The sequence below is a fragment of the Pelodiscus sinensis genome, unplaced genomic scaffold (assembly GCF_049634645.1).
Source record: "Pelodiscus sinensis isolate JC-2024 unplaced genomic scaffold, ASM4963464v1 ctg37, whole genome shotgun sequence".
In the NCBI taxonomy this organism is placed as follows: Eukaryota; Metazoa; Chordata; order Testudines; family Trionychidae; genus Pelodiscus; species Pelodiscus sinensis.
This window is the reverse complement of record NW_027465869.1, coordinates 1,023,662-1,044,115: the sequence shown is the minus strand read 5'-3', so window position 1 is coordinate 1,044,115 and position 20,454 is coordinate 1,023,662. Positions and strand designations below refer to the sequence as shown.

At 55.3% G+C, this 20,454-nt stretch overlaps 1 protein-coding gene and 1 pseudogene across 4 annotated transcripts; both read left to right on the top strand.

Annotated features, from left to right (window-relative positions):
- The first annotated feature begins 705 nt into the window (after positions 1-705).
- LOC102462544 (zinc finger protein 316-like) lies at positions 706-16,750 on the top strand. 4 transcript variants are annotated; one of them, XM_075915822.1, is made up of 6 exons: positions 706-1,135; positions 11,579-11,771; positions 14,516-14,709; positions 14,896-14,979; positions 15,937-16,050; positions 16,339-16,750. In XM_075915822.1, the coding sequence occupies exons 2-6, from the start codon at positions 11,620-11,622 to the stop codon at positions 16,449-16,451; spliced, it is 657 nt and encodes a 218-aa protein (XP_075771937.1). In that variant the 5' UTR covers positions 706-1,135; positions 11,579-11,619; the 3' UTR covers positions 16,452-16,750. The 4 variants fall into 4 exon arrangements, with proteins under 4 accessions (XP_075771937.1, XP_075771936.1, XP_075771938.1 ...); XM_075915821.1 differs by having other exon boundaries at positions 11,574-11,771; XM_075915823.1 differs by lacking the exon at positions 706-1,135 and having other exon boundaries at positions 10,347-11,771; positions 16,342-16,750.
- Positions 16,455-19,165, top strand: LOC142824042 (uncharacterized; annotated as a pseudogene).
- Positions 19,166-20,454: the final 1,289 nt, after the last annotated feature.

The window sequence follows — 20,454 nt, the reverse complement described above, 5'->3', positions numbered from 1 at the left end:
TCTGCTGCTTCTTCAGATGTAGCATCTATGGCTGCTGCTGCTACTTCTTCCACATCTGCTTCTTGTGAGGTTGCTGCTGCTACTTCTTTTTTGGCTTCTTCTACTGCTGCCTCTTCTTCTGTTGCAGCTGCTTCTCCTGCTCCTACTTTTTTTCTGCTTTTTCTTCTTTTGTTTGTGCTGCTGCTTTCTTTTGCTGGTTCTTCTGCTGCTCTTTATTCTGCTGCTGCTACTACTACTTCCTGTTTCTTCTGCTGCTGCACCTTATTAATTCTTCTTATTTTGCTGCTGTTTCTTCAGTTGTTATTTCTTTGACTGCTGAAGTTTCTCTTGCTGCTGATACGGTTTTCCATTGTGTCTTCTTCTGCTGGTACTTCTGCTGCTGTTTTTTCTAATGTTGCTGCTTCTGCTTCTGCTACTACTTATTGTTCTGCTTCTCCTTTCTGCTGCTTCCTGTTTCTTCTGCTCCTATGGCACATATTTTGCGGAAAAGCACATGGCAGCGTGGACACTTCTTGCACAAGACCTTTTGCACAAGACAGTTCTTGCGCAAGAAGCCTGCAGCTAGACATAGCCTAAGGGTGGAGCTGGTGCTGGGAGAAGGACCTGCTTTCCAGCCAGCTCCCCCAGCACCAGCTTGTCGGGGGGGGGGGGGGGGGGGGGGGGAGACTGTTGGGTTCCTACTAGGGTGCCCAAGATCAGGTGCCTGTCAGGTGAGGACCAGCCGTTCACCCCCCACCTCCCTCACGCAGCCACGTGGGGTCCCGCCCCCCTCAGAGCCCCGCCCCCCAGAGTAACGCTGCGAGGCTGGGGCTGGTCACATGTCCGCACCGGCCCGCCCGGAGTTGTCCAGGGAAATCTCGGAGTCCCTGGGCCGGAGCCGCCTCGCCTGCAGCCCGGCAGGCCCGAGAGGCCGGCACCGGGTCACTGACCCGCCGCGCATGCGCGGTGTCACCCCTCCCGCGATTCGCTGCATCGCCTCTGCCGTGCCCAGGCCCCGCCCCCCGCTGCCATTGGCCCCTGGGCGGAGCCCGCAGCAGAGACTCCGCGCGAGCCCCAGTCGCGGTCGCTGCACGTGCTGAGGCGGGAATTGCGAAGGAGCCGTTGGGGCCGTTACTCGCCGCGCGCAGGAGCCGAGGTGGGGGCGGGGCCCGGGCTCGGCGCGGGGGAAGCGAAGGCGGCGGGAGCCCGGTTCTGTCCCCCGGCCCGTTGCTATTTAGGGCGGGGTGAGGCCGCTTGGCATGTCCCCCCCTCCTCCCCCCGGGGGTTCCCTCGGGCCGGCGGGAGGCGCCCGGGTCGGACACGCGCCGGGGGCCCTGCAGGGAGACACGGTACCAGCGTCCGGACTCGCTGTTGTACAGACAGGAGCGCCACTGCGCATGCTCCGTGCCCCAGTTCCCCCTCCCCAGCCTAATCTCACGGGTAACCACGCGGCAGCAGCTGGGGCGGGGCCGGAGCAGCCCCTGCAGACCGGGGTGGGTGATCCCCGTGCAGCTCCCCACGCGGCCCGCCCAGTCCCTGGGGGGCCCTGTGCAGGGGTCGCGCCCGGGGCGGGGGGAGCGGGTCTCACTGATGGGGGGTGCAGGCTCTGGGCAGGGGTGGACGAACGGGAGGGTCGGTACTTTCCTGGTTCATTTCCCCCTAGGCAGGGAGAAGGATCCAAGGGGGGGGGGGAGGCCCCGCCCCGCCCCGCCCCGCCCCTACCTCGGCTCCTGCGCGCGGCGAGTAACGGCCCCAACGGCTCCTTCGCAATTCCCGCCTCAGCACGTGCAACGACCGCGACTGGGGCTCTGTTCCATGTGCAGCGCCTGCAGGCAGCCCCCCTGGCCCAGGGTTGCCAGGTGTCCGGTTTGTGTCCTCTCTGTCCGGCAGAAAAGTTAAGAAAATCCCGGACACGTGTCATGTTCGTTATTTCCCGTTCTCTGGCTGAGCGCCGGCTGGAAGCAGGGGAGCAGCTGGGAGCCTGTGGTCACTGCAGAAGCTGGGCAGGGGGAAGTGGCTGGGAGCCCCCCTACGCCCCTCCCCTCTAGGCTTCTGTAAGTGACCACAGGCTCCCAGCTGGGAGGCGGGTGGGGATTGGTGCAAAGGGCTTGGAAGCCCTCCTCCTCCCCAAGGCATCGCTCCTCCTCGGACACAATTAGAGAGGCCCTGTCCTTGCTCCTGAGCGCTGCTGAAGTGCCTTGTGGCATCCTCATCCACGAGAGAAGCTCTCAGGTGCTTTGTAGTGGAGTTTAGGTGCCTTCCATGGGCTCTCAGCCAAAACTGGGGTGGAATTTTTGCTTCTTCCCACTGGGACACCCAAAGGCCTGGCTATGCGGGAGTCACCTTCCTACCCATCGTCCCCCGCCCTGCCATTGTGTTGACCTGGGGTCAGTCTCTCTCTACTTTTGGTAGCAGGCCGTTGCTTTGTAGAGCAGGCTCTGCTGCCTTCCCCTTTGCTCCCAGCTTGGTCCTAAGGTTGCCAGGTGTCCGGTTTTCGTGCCCTCTGTCTGGTAGAAAAATTTTGTTTTGCACCAGTGGTTGCATCAGTAGCTCTTTAGCAAAGGTGCTTGGATGCTACAAAGAGATACCTAAGTTGATGGGAGAAGCTCTGCCATTAACATGACAATGTGTATACTAAAAAAGCATTCCAGAAAATCATGCCAATCTAGACACAGCCATAGATGGTATCATGAGCTTTTGTGGGCACAGCCCACTTCTTCAGATGACCGGAGTTTTGAGTTTAGGATGTGCAGACCTATTTATTTTGGCTCTGCGCATCCTAAACTCAAAACTCCAGTCATCTGAAGAGGTGGGCTGTGCCCACGAAAGCTCGTGATACCATTTATATGTTTTGTTGTCTATAAAATGCTACCAGACCATTAGTTTGTACAGGATAAACTTAAAAAACAATGAACTCAGCTATGCCTTGAAGCTGGTATAATTTACAGAGCATCCATTCCATTAGTGTGCTTGTCTCTGCTTGGATACTATTTAGTGCCTTCACCACTGGGCCCATAACCATGGCATATTCTGTCAATAAAACCAGCTCTGCTGGATTCAGCCTGTCGTACAGTCAATACGTAATGTTAATAAAATACAGAATGATCAGGGTTCGTGTTTTTAACAAAAAGAAAAGCATAAAGTGAAGAACTGCTTCTTGCATACTAATTTGGAGTCCTGGGAACACATTTCTCATGGACCCTTCTCCTTGTTCATTCAATATTCCCCAAACTATCTCCACAGCCACGAACACAGAGTTCCATCTTTTCTGGCTTGGCCAAATGCACTGGGGCTTGCGTTCTGCTTCCACCATTTTTACTCCAATTGCTGAGTGTTCAATTTTATTTCATAGTGGCTAGCATCTGGCAAAATTGGACCTGGCCATCTCTTCTTAGGTGTCATTTGATTCTCCCTGTACCACATCTATAAATGAAACTAGGTTCTACAAGTGGCAGGCTCAATGTTGGTGTTTTGGTACAATTTATTCACAGCTGTTATCTCTGTCCGGGATGTCTTCAGTTTTCTGAAATTCAGCTTATCAACATGAAACCCTGTTGTTGAAAACACAGTTGAGAGACACCTCCTCCCCTCCCCACCCAAAAAAACCCGAAGCCACATTAATGTGTCCCCCAACTGATATACCATGCTGGGAACAATACATTGAGGGGAGCCTGGGGGAAGCTGTGACACCCTCCCCGCCCCCGAGCCAGACATCTTCTGTCCCATCCCTCTCTCCTGTTCCCTACACTCCAGGCCCCCCATCCAGCCCCCAGCTGCTCTCCACACCTGAGGACTCCCCTGCCCTTGGCCCCATGACTGCACCATGCCAAACAGCAGGGCTGGCAGTGGCGCAGCCGTTCCAGCCAGGCTCTGGAGGAACTGGGTGAGAGGGGGGTCAAAAGGGGAGGGGCTCAGGTTAGGGAGCCTGGTCAGTGGCCAGCCTTGCTCACTCTGCTGCCCAAGAGCAGTTCTTGCTCTGCCCTGGCCCAGCTGATTTGCCCCCCCCCCCCCCCCCCCGTTGCTCCAATGCTAAGAGCCAGGCATGCCGACTCAGGGGCTTCCCCACGGGCTGCACAGGGGCTGGCAGGGAGCCTGTGGAGCCGCAAAGTGGATGTTGGACAGCCTGGGCCAGTGGCGCTGCCTGGCATCTCCAGGAGACTGTTGGGCCAGGGGCTTCCGGTCCCAAACTGGACACCTGCCTCCCTCTTCCCTCTCCCCCTCGCCCTGCCCCCATACCCTCACAGCTCCCCTCTCCCACCCTTCCTAACTTCTGCCCTGTCTCAGTACCCCACCAGACAGGCATAGGAGTGGACGAGGATCTCACACCCCAGGGATTCATGAGCCCATCCAGCACTGTGACAGGGCTCCCCATGACGGTCAGTGTGCATTGCACAACTGCTCACCATAGACATGTGACCCTACCCAACCTGGTGCCAGCTCATGCCCACACCCCAGACCTCCTGGGCACTAGCAAATGCCGCACCAGCAGCCAGCTGGCTCCCTGGGGTCTGTGTGTGATTAAAACAGGCATTGGACTGGCAGAGACGGGGGCAGGGGCTGGACTCTGGGAAATGCTGGGGGTTGCTGCAGGTGCTGACCCCCTGGGACTGGCTGTGCCTGTGGTGCTGGGTGATGGTTCAGTGTTGCTCAGGGGCTGGACAAGGGTTTGTTGTGACTCCAGGAGCAGCCCAAGACCAGGAAAGGAGCAGAGCCAAGTGTGAGACCCTGGTGTGTCCGGGGGGGGGGGGGGAGAGGGGCATCTCCTGCCTGGCACAGGAAGCTCGAGACACCAGACAAGCCACTGTGGAGCACTGTGGGCAAAAGACTCTGTTGGCTGCTCCCCTCCTCCTTGTGCCCTTGAAGAGGAGCCAGGCCCCAAACCCTCTTATCAGTGTGAGCTCTGAGGGAGGGAAGGACGAGCCAGCAGTAGGAAGAACTTTCTCTCTGCCAGGCTTAGATGCTGGGGGTGGGGCAGGGAGGGAGAGGGATGATGGTGGGGGGAGGGTTAAGCACAAACTGAGGAATCTGCAGCTGGTGGGCTGGTGCTATAGGACACAGGGAGCTGGCTCTCCAGAGCCTCTATTCCCTTGGGCCAGGCAGGAGAGCACCGTGTGCGTGTGTCTCGCTGCTACGTTCACTGTGAGTAACTCTCCTTCCCTTCTCTGGGCCAGTAAATCATTCATGATGGTGCCATAGGACTGGCTGCAGGTGCTGGGTTTGCTTTCAGCCAGGAGGTGCCAGTGACTTGGGGAAAACGCTCCTTTGGGATGGGCAGAAACCAGAGTGTTGTGGGGCTTGGGGAGGGAGCAGGTGTCTGTCACTCAGGCTGTCCTGTGGGGGAGGGTTCCTTCGAATTGGTTCCATTTATTGGTGGAAGAAATGTCATTCTGTGCACCAAGGCAGGTGCAGATGTGCACCACACATAGAAACAGGCTGCCGCCTGGGGGGCGGGGGCGGGCTGGTTCTGCTAATCACCTGGGCGGTGCCTGAATTTGTCCTGGGTGGCTGCCCAAGCACTCAGCTTACAGGGAACACTGGTGGGGGGGGCCCATGAGCAGCCCCAGCCTATGTCCCCACCCCCATCCAGGGCAGGTGGAGAGTCTGAGGCTCCCCACAACTGCCCTTGTGGTTCTTACCCCATTCATGTCACAGTAAGAACTGTCTGGGCAGTGGGGGATCCATGGACCCTCCATCTGCCCTGGGCAGGGGTACTAGGGCTGGCCCATCAGCCAGCGGCAGCTTTCGAGTCCCCGATCCCCAGGTGGATGGGTCTGTGATGGCCCCAGCTGCACTGGCACCCCAGGGCTTCTCCTCCTTGGGGAAGGTCCATATTCTGGCCAGGGTGGGGGGCAGAGCCCGGGGGAATGGGGAAGAGTAGGGGGCAACTGATGAGAAAAGAGGCCAGACCAAATCTGCCCACTTTCAACAGTGGGAGGGGCCCTTGGCCTCCTGTTCTGGTGCCCCCTGTGACGGACCGGGCCGTGTCTGGGCACAGCTGAGGGCATCCGCTCAGGGCGAATTGCTTGAATCCGAGGCTCCTTACAGCCCCCGACTGGTGACCTCTCCACACAGGCCACAAACCAGTCCCTCTGAGCGCTTCAGCAACCTGCCTGAAGCCTCCCGAGCAAAACCCCTCCGACACCCCAGCAATATCCGTGCCCCAGATGGCCCTGGGCCTCATACACAGGTGGGGGGTCCTAGCACCCAATCCCACCTACCCCGAACAAGTTCTGTCCGGTTCCAAGAAACCAGCCACAGATCCCTGGTCAATTTACCCTCTGGACCTTACCCACAAATCACTCTGGGCCAATCCTTTAGAATCTATATCTAAAGGTTTATTATTACAGGAAAGAAAAGCATGAGAGTAAGGTTATTAAAGTACAGTACGTTACATGCACTGAATCTCCCAGTTCTCGATGCAGGCTCTAGCAGAGATGTTGCAGCTGCTGGTTTAAAAGTTCTTAAAAGTTCTTATTGCACATCCTAAGGTCAGGATGGGTTCACAGGTCTTCCGGGCTCTTCAATCCCTGCAGTGCTGCCTCTGGGATGAAGTGCTGAGCTGAGAACAAAATGGCATCGACCGCATGGCCTCTTTATACCTCCTTCCTGGCCTCTTCTTGTATGCAGCAAGTCACCTGGTCAGAGGCCAATCTCTGTGTTCCCTGCTGGCTGCCCTCTGTCAAACCCCATTCTTTGGGTGTGTCCATAGCCCATTGAGAGCCATTGTCCCACAGGGCTTCGCTACACAGCCTGTCCATAGCAATGCTTAACCACATCCAGAGAAATATTCAGCTTCCACACAGATTACAGATTCCTACCTACACACACAGACATTATATATTCACATAAATAGCGTACATAAGATCAACAAACAATAAGCTCCCATTCAATACCCCACATGGCTCCCTTTTATACGAATTTCTGGGGCCAACACCCCCACGTAGGGGTGCAGCATCGATCTGGCTGCTTCCCTCCAATTCAGTAATGTGACATCCCCCGAGGGGGATGGGCAAAGGTAGAGGTTGCTCATTGTGACAGGTGTATCCTGTATATGCATGGCAATATTGCACTCCTGCTCTAGGGGCTCGTGACAGGCGGGGGAGGGGCGGTGCAAGGGAGGGGCAGCAGCACATGAGGCTGGGAATGTCCCAGACACCAGCACCTCCCAGTCCTGGAGCAAAGGCTGGAGATAGGCCGGAGGGGAAACTGACACACACACACCCCCTCCCAGCCTGTACCCCTGGGCCAGTCAGTGGGGAGAGGGGCCCCACTGGGGTGGGTATGTCCCTGCTCCCAGGGATTGAAGGGTGTGGTGACCAGCGGAATCAGCCAAGGTCGGGGGGGGCAGATGTGATACCAGCCCCCAGCAGCAACCGCTGCAGCAGAGGGTCGGGGGGGCGAGGAACTGAGGGGGTGCGGTTCCTACAGCCTGGGAGCGGGTTAATCCGACTCCACAAGAACTCGGGAGCTGGAGCCATCGCCCTGGCAGCTGCATGGCCCGTTGGGACCCAGGGGGTGTCGGGCGGAGCAGCCCCACTCCTGCAGCCTGGCCTCAGGTGGGAACGTGCAGGCGCCCTCGCTCCTCGCAGACCCTGCGCCTCCCCCCCCGCCCTGGAGAAGGGGAGCCGGCGGGGTGCGTGTGAAGGGGGCGGAGCTGTGGATGCCAGGGGGAGGGTCTGTGGCCTTTGGGGCGCTGGAGGGCGCGGGGGATTGGGGTGTGGGGAAGCAGACTGAGCAGCCGAGCCCGGAGTGTGTCTGCAGGGATGGAGCCGGGGGAACTGGGGTGTGAAATGGACCCAGCCCTCCCCCCGCTGGGTGCGGCCCCTGCAAACACCCCCCATGCGAGGGTCTGGTCCGGCGGCTGCCGGTGAGATCGGGCCCCCGACTCTCTAGCCCCGCCCCCATCTCGGCTCTGTAACAATGGGGGGGGTCCTCACTGCCAGGCTGGGGAGGCAGCGTCACGTGCCGCGGGATGGGGCTCGGGGGCGGGGCCGGCGCGCGTTGCTATTCGCCTCCCGCGCTAGGACTTGCGGCGTCTCCCCCGCCAACCCACATGTGACGGTGCGGACACATGACCAGCCCCCGCCTCTTTGCCAGTCGGTCTGGTCTGAGGGGCGGGGCTGGTGCTGCAGGGACTCGTGTGGGCCCCACGTGGCTGCGGGTAGGAGGCTGTTGCGGGTTTGCGCCTCCCCCTTGGCGCTTGTGCGTTTCGGGGGGGACGGTGACACAGCGGGGACCCCACACCCGTGGAGCTGCTCCTGTCCCCTCTGGCGCCCGCCCCCTGCCACCTCCCATGGAAACACCCGCACCTCGGGCTGCTCCTGTGCGGGTCAGCAGGGCGGGGGCAGCGGGAGAGTGAGCCCCCCCCATGAATCCCACATCAGCAGGTGATTGGCAGGGGGGGCGGTAGAGTCTGTTGCCTGTTGCACCCAGACAGACTCACCGAGCTGAGGGACGGGCAGCCCGCGGGGGCCTCCTAATGATTGTCTGCAGCCCCAGCCCTTTGCATGGGCCCCCTCGGGCCCCTTCGGGTCCTCTCCAGGGACAGCATTGGAGCTGTGGCCTGGAGACAGAATGTGACCAACTGGGCAAGGCATGTGGAAGAGCCCCCTCCGCTCCAGAGCTTGTCCGTCTCTGAACAGAACTTAATAAAAGGTCTTGCCTTAAAAAACCGGGTTGAGTAGCCCTGCATCTACTGCTCCATTCGCTGAGCAATAGTAATTTAACCTCTCCAGAAAGGGTTAAAGCCCCTCTGACATGTCTCCAATGGCCCCTCTCCCCTGCCAGGCTGCAACACCCATGTCTGTCCCCAGCTCAGCCCCCGGCCTGCAGAGCCAGGGACAGGACGCAGGGAAACATTTTAGCTGCAGCCTCCTGCAAACCCGCGTGACCCAGCTTGGCTCTAGGGCCCGGAGAATCCCTGTTCGGTGTCCGTGTTTGCTTAAAGCTGCCTGGCTCACACTGTAAAGCAGGAGCAGAGAACCTACGGCTCAGGACTTGCCTGGATGTGGCCCCTGAAGCTTCAGGAACCCCCCAATATTGGGGAGCCTGCACCGGCTTCCTAGCCACCCCTCCCCACTTTCCTCCCTCCCACCACTCCAGCTGGCGTGTGGGCCACATCAGTGAGGGGTTTTTCTTGCTTCTCACTTAGTGCCTGTGTGTGGCCCCTGACCCAAAAAAGCCCCCTCCCCCCAGTTTGTTTGTGGAGGGAAGATGATGCATGAAATTGCAGGGAAGAGAGAGAAAGTCTGTGAGGGGCCAAACTGACCATGTGGGTGGGGAGATCCCACAAGTGGCTGCAGGGCCAAAAGAGGTGTAACTGGACCCAAACCCTCTTATCAGTGTGAGCTCTGGGGAGGGAAGGACGAGCCAGGGTGGAAAGAACTTTCTCTCCCAGGCTTAGACAGGGGGAGGGGGATGGCAGTGGGGGGAGGGTTAGGCACAAAGGGTATGTCTACACTACCCTCCTAGTTCGAACTAGGAGGGTAATGTAGGCATACCACACTTGCAAATGAAGCCCGGGATTTGAATTTCCCGGGCTTCATTTGCATAAGCGGGGAGCCGCCATTTTTAAAACCCCGCTGGTTCGAACCCCGTGCAGCGCGGCTACACGGGGCACGAACTAGGTAGTTCGAACTAGGCTTCCTGGTTCGAACTACCGTTACTCCTCATTTCACGAGGAGTAACGGTAGTTCGAACAAGGAAGCCTAGTTCGAACTACCTAGTTCATGCCCCGTGTAGCCGCGCTGCATGGGGTTCGAACCAGCGGGGTTTTAAAAATGGCGGCTCCCCGCTTATGCAAATGAAGCCCGGGAAATTCAAATCCTGGGCTTCATTTGCAAGTGCGGTATGCCTACATTACCCCACTAGTTCGAACTAGCGGGGTAGTGTAGACATACCCAAACTGAGGAATGTGCAGTGCCCTGGCGCAGGCTAGGGCTACAGGGCACAGCGAGGCGCCTCCATTCCCTTGGGCCAGGCAGGAGAGCTCCGGGTGTGTGTGTGGCTGCTGCATTTGCCCTGTGAGTAACTCTCCTTCCCTTCTCTGGGCTAGTAAATCGCTGGTGACGGTGCCATAGGACTAGCTGCAGGCGCCGGGTTTGCTTTCAGCCGGGAGGTGCCAGTGACTTGGGGCAAACGCTCCTTTGGGATGGGCAGAAACCAGAGTGTCGGGGGCTTGGGGACGGAGCAGGTGTCTGTCACTGAGGCTGTCCTGACAGGGTTTGGGGCAGGGGAGCTGGTGCCATGGCCCATGGGGGGGGGGAAGATGCAGCGCGAGGAGCTGGGGACGCCAGGCGAAGCAACCAGGGACTTGCCGGGAAGAGGGGTGGGGGGTGAAGGGGCGGGGCTGTGGAGCGGGTGGGGGAATGTTTCTGAGCTGGGGGAGCAGTGAAGCCCCTGGCTCCTCCGCGCGGGTAACAAGGGGGAGTTTGGGGGCGGGGACCGGGGTTGGGAGGTTCGGGGGCGGAGCCCCCCCCGCGCGTGACGGAGGTGACATGTGACCAGCCCCTCCGTTCCCCTTGGGGCAGGGCTGTAGCGCCGCGGCCAGTCGGGGTGGGGGCTGCAGGGACCAGCGCAGGCCCCATGTGACTGCGCAGGGAGCGGGGGAGGCTGTTGCGGGTTCGCGCGAGCGGGGTGCTGGGAAGTGACACGCCTCCCCCGCCCCGGGTTATGAGAAATGCCCCGGCCCGGCCCCAGCCCAGCAGGAAACGCCCCTGCCCCCCTGTTGCTGCGCGTCAGGCAAATGCCCCCCCCCCCCGCCTACCCGCTCGGGACTGGGGCGTGGCCAGGAAACTCCTGGTCTGAGCTAAGCCCTGGCGCTGGACTGCCAGCAGAGTCACTGTCCTTCTGCGCATGCGCGATCTCACAGGGCCCCTCCATTCCATATGGCCGTGGCCGGGTTTTCGTGCTTTCCCGCCCGTCACTCCCCGCCGCGCGCCCTCAGCAGTGTCTGACTCCATTGCCGCCACTGCGCATGTGCCGCATGCCCTCAGCCAGTTCTTGCTGCTGTTACTCGCCGCGCTGCTTCGGGGGAGCAGGGAGCAGAGCGAGGTGGGTGGGGCCGGGTAGTTAATGCTGGGGGCAGGACCCTGGGGGCGGGGCTCTGCGTGGCCAGGGGGCGGGGATGTTTGTTTGTTTATTTCCCTCCGCGGCGCCTCATTGGCTGCCGGGCGCTCCCGCTGCTCCCGGCAGTTAGCCCCGCGCTGCACATGCGCGAGTTTCGTGGGCGGGCCAGACGGCTGCCGGAGGCCCCGCCCCTCGCTCCTGACCCGCCTCCTTCCCCCCCCACATGTCTGTGGAGCAGCTGCTGCTGGGTGCGCCCCTGCGAAGCGGGGGGGGGGGTTGTGGGGCACGGCCTTAGTGGGGAGGGTTTGTGGGAGGGGCTCACACAGGCTGAGGGGAGGCTGGGCTGGGCTGGCCAGGCCGGGAGGGGGGGTGCAGCTCTCTTGTGGGAGTTGGGGGAGGGGCACAGCTAGGCTGGGGGAGGGGCTGTGACCCACCTTCCTGTGCTGCCTGTGGGGGGCTGCTCTGGCGGGGCAGGGGCCTCAGGCCGCTCGCTGCTGCCCCCTCTGTGGTTGAAGTTGCACATTTAGCGCAGGGCCCGTCCGCCCGTCCGTGTCTGGCTGTTAGTGCTTCCGGATGCTCACGCTCGACACAAGCCGAGAGGCCGAAGATTGTGGCCGAGTTTCAGCAGCTGCGGCAGTTCCTGGAGGAACAAGAACGACTCCTGCTGGCCCGGCTGGAGAAGCTGGGAGGGGAAGTGTCAGAAGCCAGCGAGTGAATTCCTGTAGGTGAGACTGAGGGAGAAACATCCCAGCTCCCCACACAGGGAAGGGAGCCTACTGAATCACAAGCGTTGGGATCCAGCTGTCAGATCTGGGTGTAACTCGGTGTGTGCATTGCTGCCATGGGCTGTGTTGCCCCTGCTCTCAGGCTGGGGAAATTCAAGGAATTCTAACTCCAGGCCTGTTAGAGCTGAGACTTCCTAGCCAAATCTTATCATCTGTAAATGAAATAGAATCACATGGAATTGTTTCTGTCCAGGTGTGAGACGGGGCAGTTCCAGCTGACAGAGGAGATTTCCCTTGAACTGGAAGAACAAGTCAATGCTTTTTCCTGGAAAACAATTGCGCTGTCGGAGACTCTGAGGGTATGTCTACACTACCCCCCCTAGTTCGAACTAGTGGAGTAATGTAGTCATTCGGAGTTGCAAATGAAGCCCGGGATTTGAATTTCCCGGGCTTAATTTGCATAAAGCCGGCCGGCGCCATTTTTAAATGCCGGCTAGTTCGGACTCCGTGCCACGCGGCACGGACAAGCTAGTTCGGATTAGGCTTCCTAATCCAAACTAGCTGTACGCCTCTAGTTCGAACTAGGGGGGTAGTGTAGACATACCCTGAGGGAATTCAAAGGTACCTAGAAGGGATGGAGTAGGGGAAAGTTGTTTAAGTATTAGAAACTATTGAATCTGGCCTCTGAAGCCAACCATCCCCTGCCTCAATTCCCCCATAGAGAATGACGGCCCCATCATGCTGCTCTCCTTAGAGGCACTGAGCAAACAGAGTCAACTGCTTGCAAATAGAGCCAGGGGTTTGCAAATTCTGAGCCTCCTGTTGGTGTCAAGGAATCAAAATAGGTAAAGTTAATGTCATGGCAGCGTCTTCGCACACAGCTCTAAATCTCACTCACTGATCAGTGAGGAGTCCCAGGGGCACTGCATGGGGACCTGTGAACACTTGGAGAAACACTGGTCTATGGGTTTGTGATGCTAAAGGGGTGAAGTTAAAGCACATAACGGACGGCACCTTCAGGCTCAGTTTTCACTACTCAGTTTCAATCTGGGGTTGGTTTCAAACAATAAATAGGCTGAAAGGCTGAGAGCTGACTGGCTTCCATGGTATCAGTGTGTTCATGGCGAGAAATTGCCGGATACGCAAGGGCTCTTCGGTCTAGTGCAGCCCTGAGCAAAATACAGCCCATGGGCCAGATCCAGGTCACCAGGCCATCTGATCCGGCCCACTGATGCTTGGAGAGCAATGGGCTACTTCTGTACTTGCCACTTCCCACCTGCAAGCCACTCAGAAAGTGAGAGTGACCTGGAGGTTAAGGGGAAAGGCTTCAGGCACTGCTTCCACCTCCAGGACAATCTCATTGGCTGGTTTCTGGCCAGAAAGGAAGCACCGTGCCCTCTCCCCTCCAGCTCATAGGTATTCTCACACACATGGCCCCGCAGCTTGTGCAAGGGTTGGACAGGCTCCTTACCTGCCTCGGAGAGGTGCTTGGCTGCTGGCCGGGAGTCACTCAGGTAAGTCTCCTGGCCAAAGCTTGCCTCTGGCACCCCAACCTCTCCCTTCCCCTCCTAATTCTCTGCCCCCCACTCCTGCCTCCCGCTCCACATATCCACACTCTCTCTTCCTGCATCCACGTATGCAAGAATCTCTTCATGGTCAGAAACCCTCACCCTTATTTGTCCACTCAGCCACTTTTCTAAATTAACTTTACTTTAAATATTTCATGAGTAGTTGGCTAATCCAGTGCCCCAGATCACACCTGCTTCCTTCACCCAAACTCCTTCCCAGACCCCTTTTTCCCTCCTGCATTCCAAAGCCTCTCTCAAAGCTCCCTTCTTCTCCCAGTGTCCATCTCATACGCTGTATTTCCTGGTTAATGTCTTGGAAGAGTGCAGCTCTCAACCACTTTCCAAAATCTTGGAGTCTCTCCCCTCCCCCCCCCCATCAAATGAATTGCCCACCCCTGGTCTAGTGGATACAGTTCAGTGAGAGTTAATAACTGAAAGCTGCAGCTGGACAATTTCAGGCTAGAGAGGAGGCACAAATGTTTGATGGGTAAGAGAATTAGCTGCTGAAACAAATGAGCAAAGAACTGATGGATTCTCCATCTCTTGATGTCTTCATATCAACACTGGACGACTTTCTAGAAAATATGCTGTGGGGAAACAGAACTTTGTGCCTAAGTAGCTCGGATAGGTGTAATGGCTTATGCCACAGAGGGGACAGACTGCATGGCTAAGGATATTTTGTGATGCCATGAATCCATTAATTTTAAGGTCTTATCCTGAAAACATTCAGCACACGTGTTTAATAATATGTATATGAATACTCATATTAACTTCACTTCCTCTCTGTTATGGAAGTCTGTGTCAGAGGAGAGAACCAAAGTTTGGGCTGCAAATCAATGCATGAAGACTAAGGATTATAAATATTGCAGCCCAAATTAAATTAAACCTATGTCCATGTTCAGGCAGATGAATATGTGGCTTGTTAGCAGAAACAACTGGATGCTGAAAACTGAATCCCATTGTTGCAGGCAAACTAATGTAACTCAAGCCAGGTATTGAGAGAAATAAATACGGCCTTTGGATCTAACTTGTGTGTGGTGTTTATGGAATATCTAGACTCAGCGTAGAGTCCAGCATGTTTTTCACCAAGGACAGAGTCTGGGCAGAATTGGGGTGTGGAAAGGATTAAAGCTCTTTTTGAAATGTCTCCAATTCCCCTTCTCCTTCTGACTGCAGAACACCCATGTCTGACTCCAGCTCAGCGCCTGGCCTGCAGAGCCAGGGACAGGAAATGGCTGTGGCGAAGCCAGTGAGCTTCGAGGAGGTGGCTGTGTATTTCTCTGAAGAGGAATGGGCTCTACTGGACCTGGGCCAGAGAGCCCTCTACAGGGATGTGATGCAGGAGAATTACGAGGCTGTGAGCTGGCTGGGTGAGGATTCCTGTCCCCTTGTGTAACAGAAGCTGGGTGGGCTCTGGAGCAGCTGGGTTGGGTTTGGTTCGGTTCAGGGTCCCTCATTGCCCGAACCCCCAATATCAGCAGTATGTGCCCCAGTAATCCTGGCTCCTGTGTGAGAGGAGGTTCAGTGACATAATACTGGTGCTTCTCTTCCCACAGCCAAGGTCTCGTGGTTCCCACCTTCTTGCCCATGTTGTGCCTTGGCCGGAGGCATCAGTGGAAGGGCCCAGGCAGGAACAACAGGTACCTGAGTAGTGGAGCAGGGTGCAGCTTTTCTTAGCATCTGCAGAGTCCCCTTGTGCTATTGTGCTGAGCCCCTGGAAGGAAGGCACCAACTCAGAGTCCTTCCCTGCTTCTGGTAGATTCTGTGCAAGCCAGAGGGGCACCAAACGGCAGGCCCGACTGGCCACAAGAGGAGGGCTGCTGCTGCTGGCAGAGTAGATCTAAGGCTGCAGAAGGAGAGCTGAGCTGCAGGAGCATCTAAGAGCAGCAGAGAAGCAGCACAGCCACCTTGGCTGGCCACAGGAACATCCCGGCACTGCCCTGGCTGTCTGCTGGACTGACTGCTGTTCTGCGCAGCTCACAGGGCACACCCAGGCACAGTCAGTCAGTATCAGGAGTGTGGAGCATAGGCAGGGCCTGAAGTGGCCAGACAAGGATTCATTTTCCTTATCAAACAACTTCCCTTGCCTCCTTCTGGCTCAAGTAGAGTACCTGAGCCCAAGAGCAGGGCAAGTCCAGCCCCCAGCCAAGAGCTTTGTGGGCAGAGCCCATACGGCTCTAGAGCTCTGCTAGGTCCTTTCTCTCCCAGCCCTAGTGACCTCACATGTGGCAGCTCAAATATGAGTCCTGGCTAGGGGTGTCTGTCAATCCTGAGCATCCTAGAGCTCTCCCCTTATGAGCAGTGTGTTCCTGTCCTGCCCAAGTATGGAACAGGCCCTAAGGGAGACTGAGTTGTATCCTGGAGAGTGAAGCAGAGCGCTCAGTTCCCCATGAGAGTCAGCTGGGCTATTCCCAACATGTTAGTGGGAGGAGGGGAGAATTAGTATGTCCTGGTATCTTGTACCAGCCAGAGACCAGTCTCTGGAAGGCTGAGAAGAAGCCTTTCTGGGTAGGAAACTCAGATCCTGGCTTTGGAAGCAACAATGGCACAGACCTTAATCAAAAAGATCAGCACTTGGTTAATTTCTCTCCCAATAGGATTTCCAGTCCCCAAAGCTCATGTGCTCTCCTGGATGGAGCAAAGGGAAGAGCTGCAGATCGTGGATCTCCAAGGCTCTGAGGAAGGGAAGATCATCAGTGACACACACACAGGTGAGATCAGCTAAACTGACTCAAACCAATTTCTGTGTTCTCATAGCAGGTGTTGGTTGTGTGTTTTCATCAAGTCTGACTGGCCTTTCAGCCTGTCTTTAACTCTAGTCTGAGAGTGCTGTGTGGGGAAAGACTGATGGGGGAGCAGGGTGAACTCAGCTCATGATTATTGTATCTTTCCAGTCATTCTTTGGGTGTCCTCCCCCCCATTTTCTGTTCACCATTCAGAATTTTTCTTTCAGCTCAGCACAGAGAATGACTCCTGTGTGGTTTCTCTTTCTATCCCAGCAGGTGATGAGATGCTGAATGAGAACAGTGAGAGGAGTCTTCAGGAGGAAGGACCTGAGCGAATGGCTCCATGTGGGATGTTAGTGGGAAGATCTGAAGGGCATGTTTCTTAGAGTCCTGAGCAAGGAGAGACTTGTGACAGACAGTGTAGCCTACAAAGGCAGCAGGGAAACCATCCTGGAACAGGACAGGATAAATCCAGTGACAGGAGCAGAAGGTTGAAAACAAATACAGAAACTGTTCAAACAAAAATTCCCCATCAACATTCACCTTGTTCTTGCTGTGACTGTGCAGCTCTTATTAAACGTGAAAGAGCCCAAACAGGAGAGAAACCCTTCAGCTGCTCTGACTGTGGGAAAAGCTTCAGTCGGAGGTCAAACCTTGTTAGCCATAGGAGAACCCACACAGGAGAGAAACCCTTCAGCTGCTCTGACTGTGGGAAAAGCTTCAGTCGGCGGTCACAGCTTGTTATCCATAGGAGAGCCCACACAGGAGAGAACCCCTTCAGCTGCTCTGACTGTGGGAAAAGCTTCAGTCAGAGGTCACACCTTGTTATACATAGGAGAGCCCACACAGGAGAGAATCCCTTCAGCTGCTCTGACTGTGGGAAAAGCTTCAGTCAGAGGTCACACCTTGTTATCCATAGGAGAGCCCACACAGGGGAGAAACCCTTCATCTGCTCTGACTGTGGGAAATGCTTCAGTTACAGGTCATACTTTATTAGCCATAGGAGAGCCCACACAGGAGAGAGACCCTTCAGCTGCTCTGACTGTGGGAAAAGCTTCAGTCAGAGGTCGCACCTTGTTAGTCATAGGAGAACCCACACAGGAGAGAAACCCTTCAGCTGCTCTGACTGTGGGAAAAGCTTCAGTCAGAGGTCACACCTTGTTATCCATAAGAGAACCCACACAGGAGAGAAACCCTTCAGTTGCTCTGACTGTGGGAAATGCTTCAGTGACAGGTCATACATTGTGAGCCATAGGAGAGCTCACACAGGAGAGAAACCCTTCAGCTGCTCTGACTGTGGGAAAAGCTTCAGTCAGAGGTCACACCTTGTTAATCATAGGAGAGCCCACACAGGAGAGAAACCCTTCAGCTGCTCTGACTGTGGGAAAAGCTTCAGTCAGAGGTCACAACTTGTTATCCATAAGAGAACCCACACAGGGGAGAAACCCTTCAGCTGCTCTGACTATGGGAAAAGCTTCAGTCAGAGGTCACACCTTGTTAGACATAGGAGAACCCACACAGGGTAAAAACCTTTCAGCTGCTCTCACTGTGGGAAGAGCTTCAGTCAGAGGTTGCGCCTGGTTAAACATAGGAAAACCCGCATGCAAGAAAACATTCAACTGTAGGAAACATTCAACTGTTCTGACTGCAGTCAGAGGTCACAGTTTGTTATCCATAAGAGAACTCTCACAAGAGTGAAATCCTTCAACTGCCCTGACTTTGGGAAATGTTATTGTGAGATTTCAAGCCTTGAAGCCACACATATGAGAAACCCTATAGTGGTGGTGAGCAAAATTTTCTCTGTTGGCACAATCTAGCCTGCCTAAGGCTTTGATTCTGTCCACAAGGTAATACCAGGCCCCACCTCCAAATGAGCATGTGCTGAGCGGGAAGGAGCTTAGCCCCACTCCCTCTTCATGTTGTGTAGCTTCTAGAGAGGAGGCAGCACTAGGCTGAGTCTTTGCCACACAACCTGAGGCTGGCATTAGAGGCACTGCTTCCACTGCACTTCTGGCCTCCAGGGCTACATGGCCATGTTAGGGGTGCCTCTGGATGGCTGCAGCAGTAGCATCTCTGGCCCTGGACTGAATGGGTGCAGCAGTGATGCCTCTGGTGTCCGGGGCTGGTCCTGGTCTGTGTGGTTGCTGCTGCAACAGCAGAGCCTCCCTCCGACGTGACCAGGACAGTGTGGCTGAAGATGTTGCTGCAAGGGGCCCAAAGCCAGGTAATATTTGCTTTCCCTCCCAATCTCCTCAATTCCATTTCCCCTGGGAGCGAGCACCCCCAGCTTGCACTGACACCCTCCTTTTTTCTTGCACCCTCTCTCCTGGCCCCACACTGCACCCTCCCCCTGGCCAGATAGCTGCCTGCTTCTGCATCCCAGATCCTTTCTCCAGACCCCAACCCTTTTTTGAGCCCCCTGTTACATTATTGGATTTTAAGGTGAGCATACAGATCACTTGCTGTGATCATGGGGAACTGTTTGCCTCAAATTTGGTACAAAGTGGGCCATGTGAGGTATCAAATGAAAGCTGAGATTGTGTTGATTCTATGTATGGTATTCATGTCCTCTTTTGGAGTTTGTATGGGAAGTTATGACTATGGGCTCTGTTGATGCTATGTATGGACTGCCTGTCATGGGGAAAGAATGTCCAATGAGTGACTATGCTAATCAGTACGAATCCAAGGACAATGGCTCTCCGGGTGGCCAATACACAGCTGAGGAATGCATGTGGTAAGCTGCAAAGCAGCCAGGTTACAATGGCTGCTGGCATATGAAACAGGTCACTTGACCATGTGACTAGGTCCAGCTTGGGAGACACCGGGAATGAATATCAAACACCATGAGGGGGGCTCCATCTTGTCTTCAGTCTCGCTACTTATCCCAGATGAAGCCTTGCTAAGGACAGAGACAAGGGGAATGAGTGCTGACCCATCCTGGTATATGATGTACTCCAAAGACTTTTATGCTAGCAGTTTGTAACATCTCCACTAAGATCCTGCATCAAGAATTTGCCGATTGATGTATATAATGTATTCTCCTTAACAACCTTACTCTCAACCTTTTCTTTCTTTTATTAATAAACCTTTAGATTCTAAAGGATTGGTCCGTTGTGATCTTGTGGGTAAGATCTAAAGTATAAATTGACCAGAGATTGATCACTGGTTCTTTGGAACTGGGTGGATCTGTTCTGGGTTGGAGAGATTGGGCTCTATAACCCTTCACCTTTGTGTAAGACCAGGGCTGATTGCAGCACAGGAAGAGCTGGGGTATCTGAGAGGTTTTACTTATGAAGCTTCCTGTGGGTGGACTGGCAGATAAAGTGCTTTGTATGACTGGTTTGTGGCCTATTTTGGAAAGGTCTCCAGTCAAGGGCTGTAAGCAGTCCTGGTTTTGAGCAATTTGACCTGAGTGGATTCCCTCAGCAGTGCCCAGACCCAGCCCAGCCCTCTCCAAACCTGTAGGCTATGTCTACACTGGCATGATTTTTCGGAAATGCTTTTAACGGAAAACTTTTCCGTTAAAAGCATTTTCGGAAAAGAGCATCTAGATTGGCAGGATGCTTTTCTGCATAAGCACTTTTTGCGGAAAAGTGTCCGTGGGGGATCTAGACGCGCTTTTCCGTAAAAAAGCCCCGATTGCCATTTTTGCGATCGGGGCTTTTTTGCGGAAAACAAATCTCTGCTGTCTACACTGGCCCTTTTGCGCAAAAGTTTTTTGGAAAAAGACTTTTGCCCGTATGGAAGCAGCATAGTATTTCCGCAAAAGCACTGACAATCTTACATGAGATCGTCAGTGCTTTTGCGGAAACTCAAGTGGCCAGTGTAGACAGCTGGTAAGTTTTTCCGCAAAAGCAGATGATTTTGCGGAAAAACTTGCCAGTCTAGACACAGCTGCCGACTACTGTTGCTCATGGAAACTCACTGTTAATTACATAATTAGTCAAGCCATTTTGCTAGGGCTGCATCTGGGGAGTTGAATTTAAATTACTGAAGAGATTAAACCTTTTAACTTTCTCATGTTAGTTAATCAAACTTTATTGTATATTATGTAAAATATTTATGTCCAATAAATACCATAAAAAATCAATGTTTTTACTTATTGTAGGGGTAGAGAACCTTTTTTGTATTGGGGGCCACTCACCCACAGAAAAATCAGTTGGAGAACACTCAAAGATGTGGCCCCCGACTGAGACACCTCACACTTCTGGCATTCACAGGGTGAGGGGAAGAGACAGGGAGGACTGAAGTTCAGGGCTTCCCATAGGCCAGATTTACTTTCCTGGGGTTCCAGAGTTAGTGGACTTTTTTTTAACCTGGTGAGCACTAACTTAACCAAAACAAACATTAGATTACACATTCAACAGGTGGTCAGAGGAGAAGTGATTT

Excerpts from the sequence above, each read along its gene's own strand:
- LOC102462544 (XM_075915822.1), top strand. The coding sequence starts at position 11,620 with ATGCTCACGCTCGACACAAGCCGAGAGGCCGAAGATTGTGGCCGAGTT. Across the intron at positions 14,710-14,895 it reads CGAGGCTGTGAGCTGGCTGG|CCAAGGTCTCGTGGTTCCCA; the intron begins GTGAGGATTCCT and ends CTCTTCCCACAG. Across the intron at positions 16,051-16,338 it reads CATCAGTGACACACACACAG|CAGGTGATGAGATGCTGAAT; the intron begins GTGAGATCAGCT and ends TTTCTATCCCAG.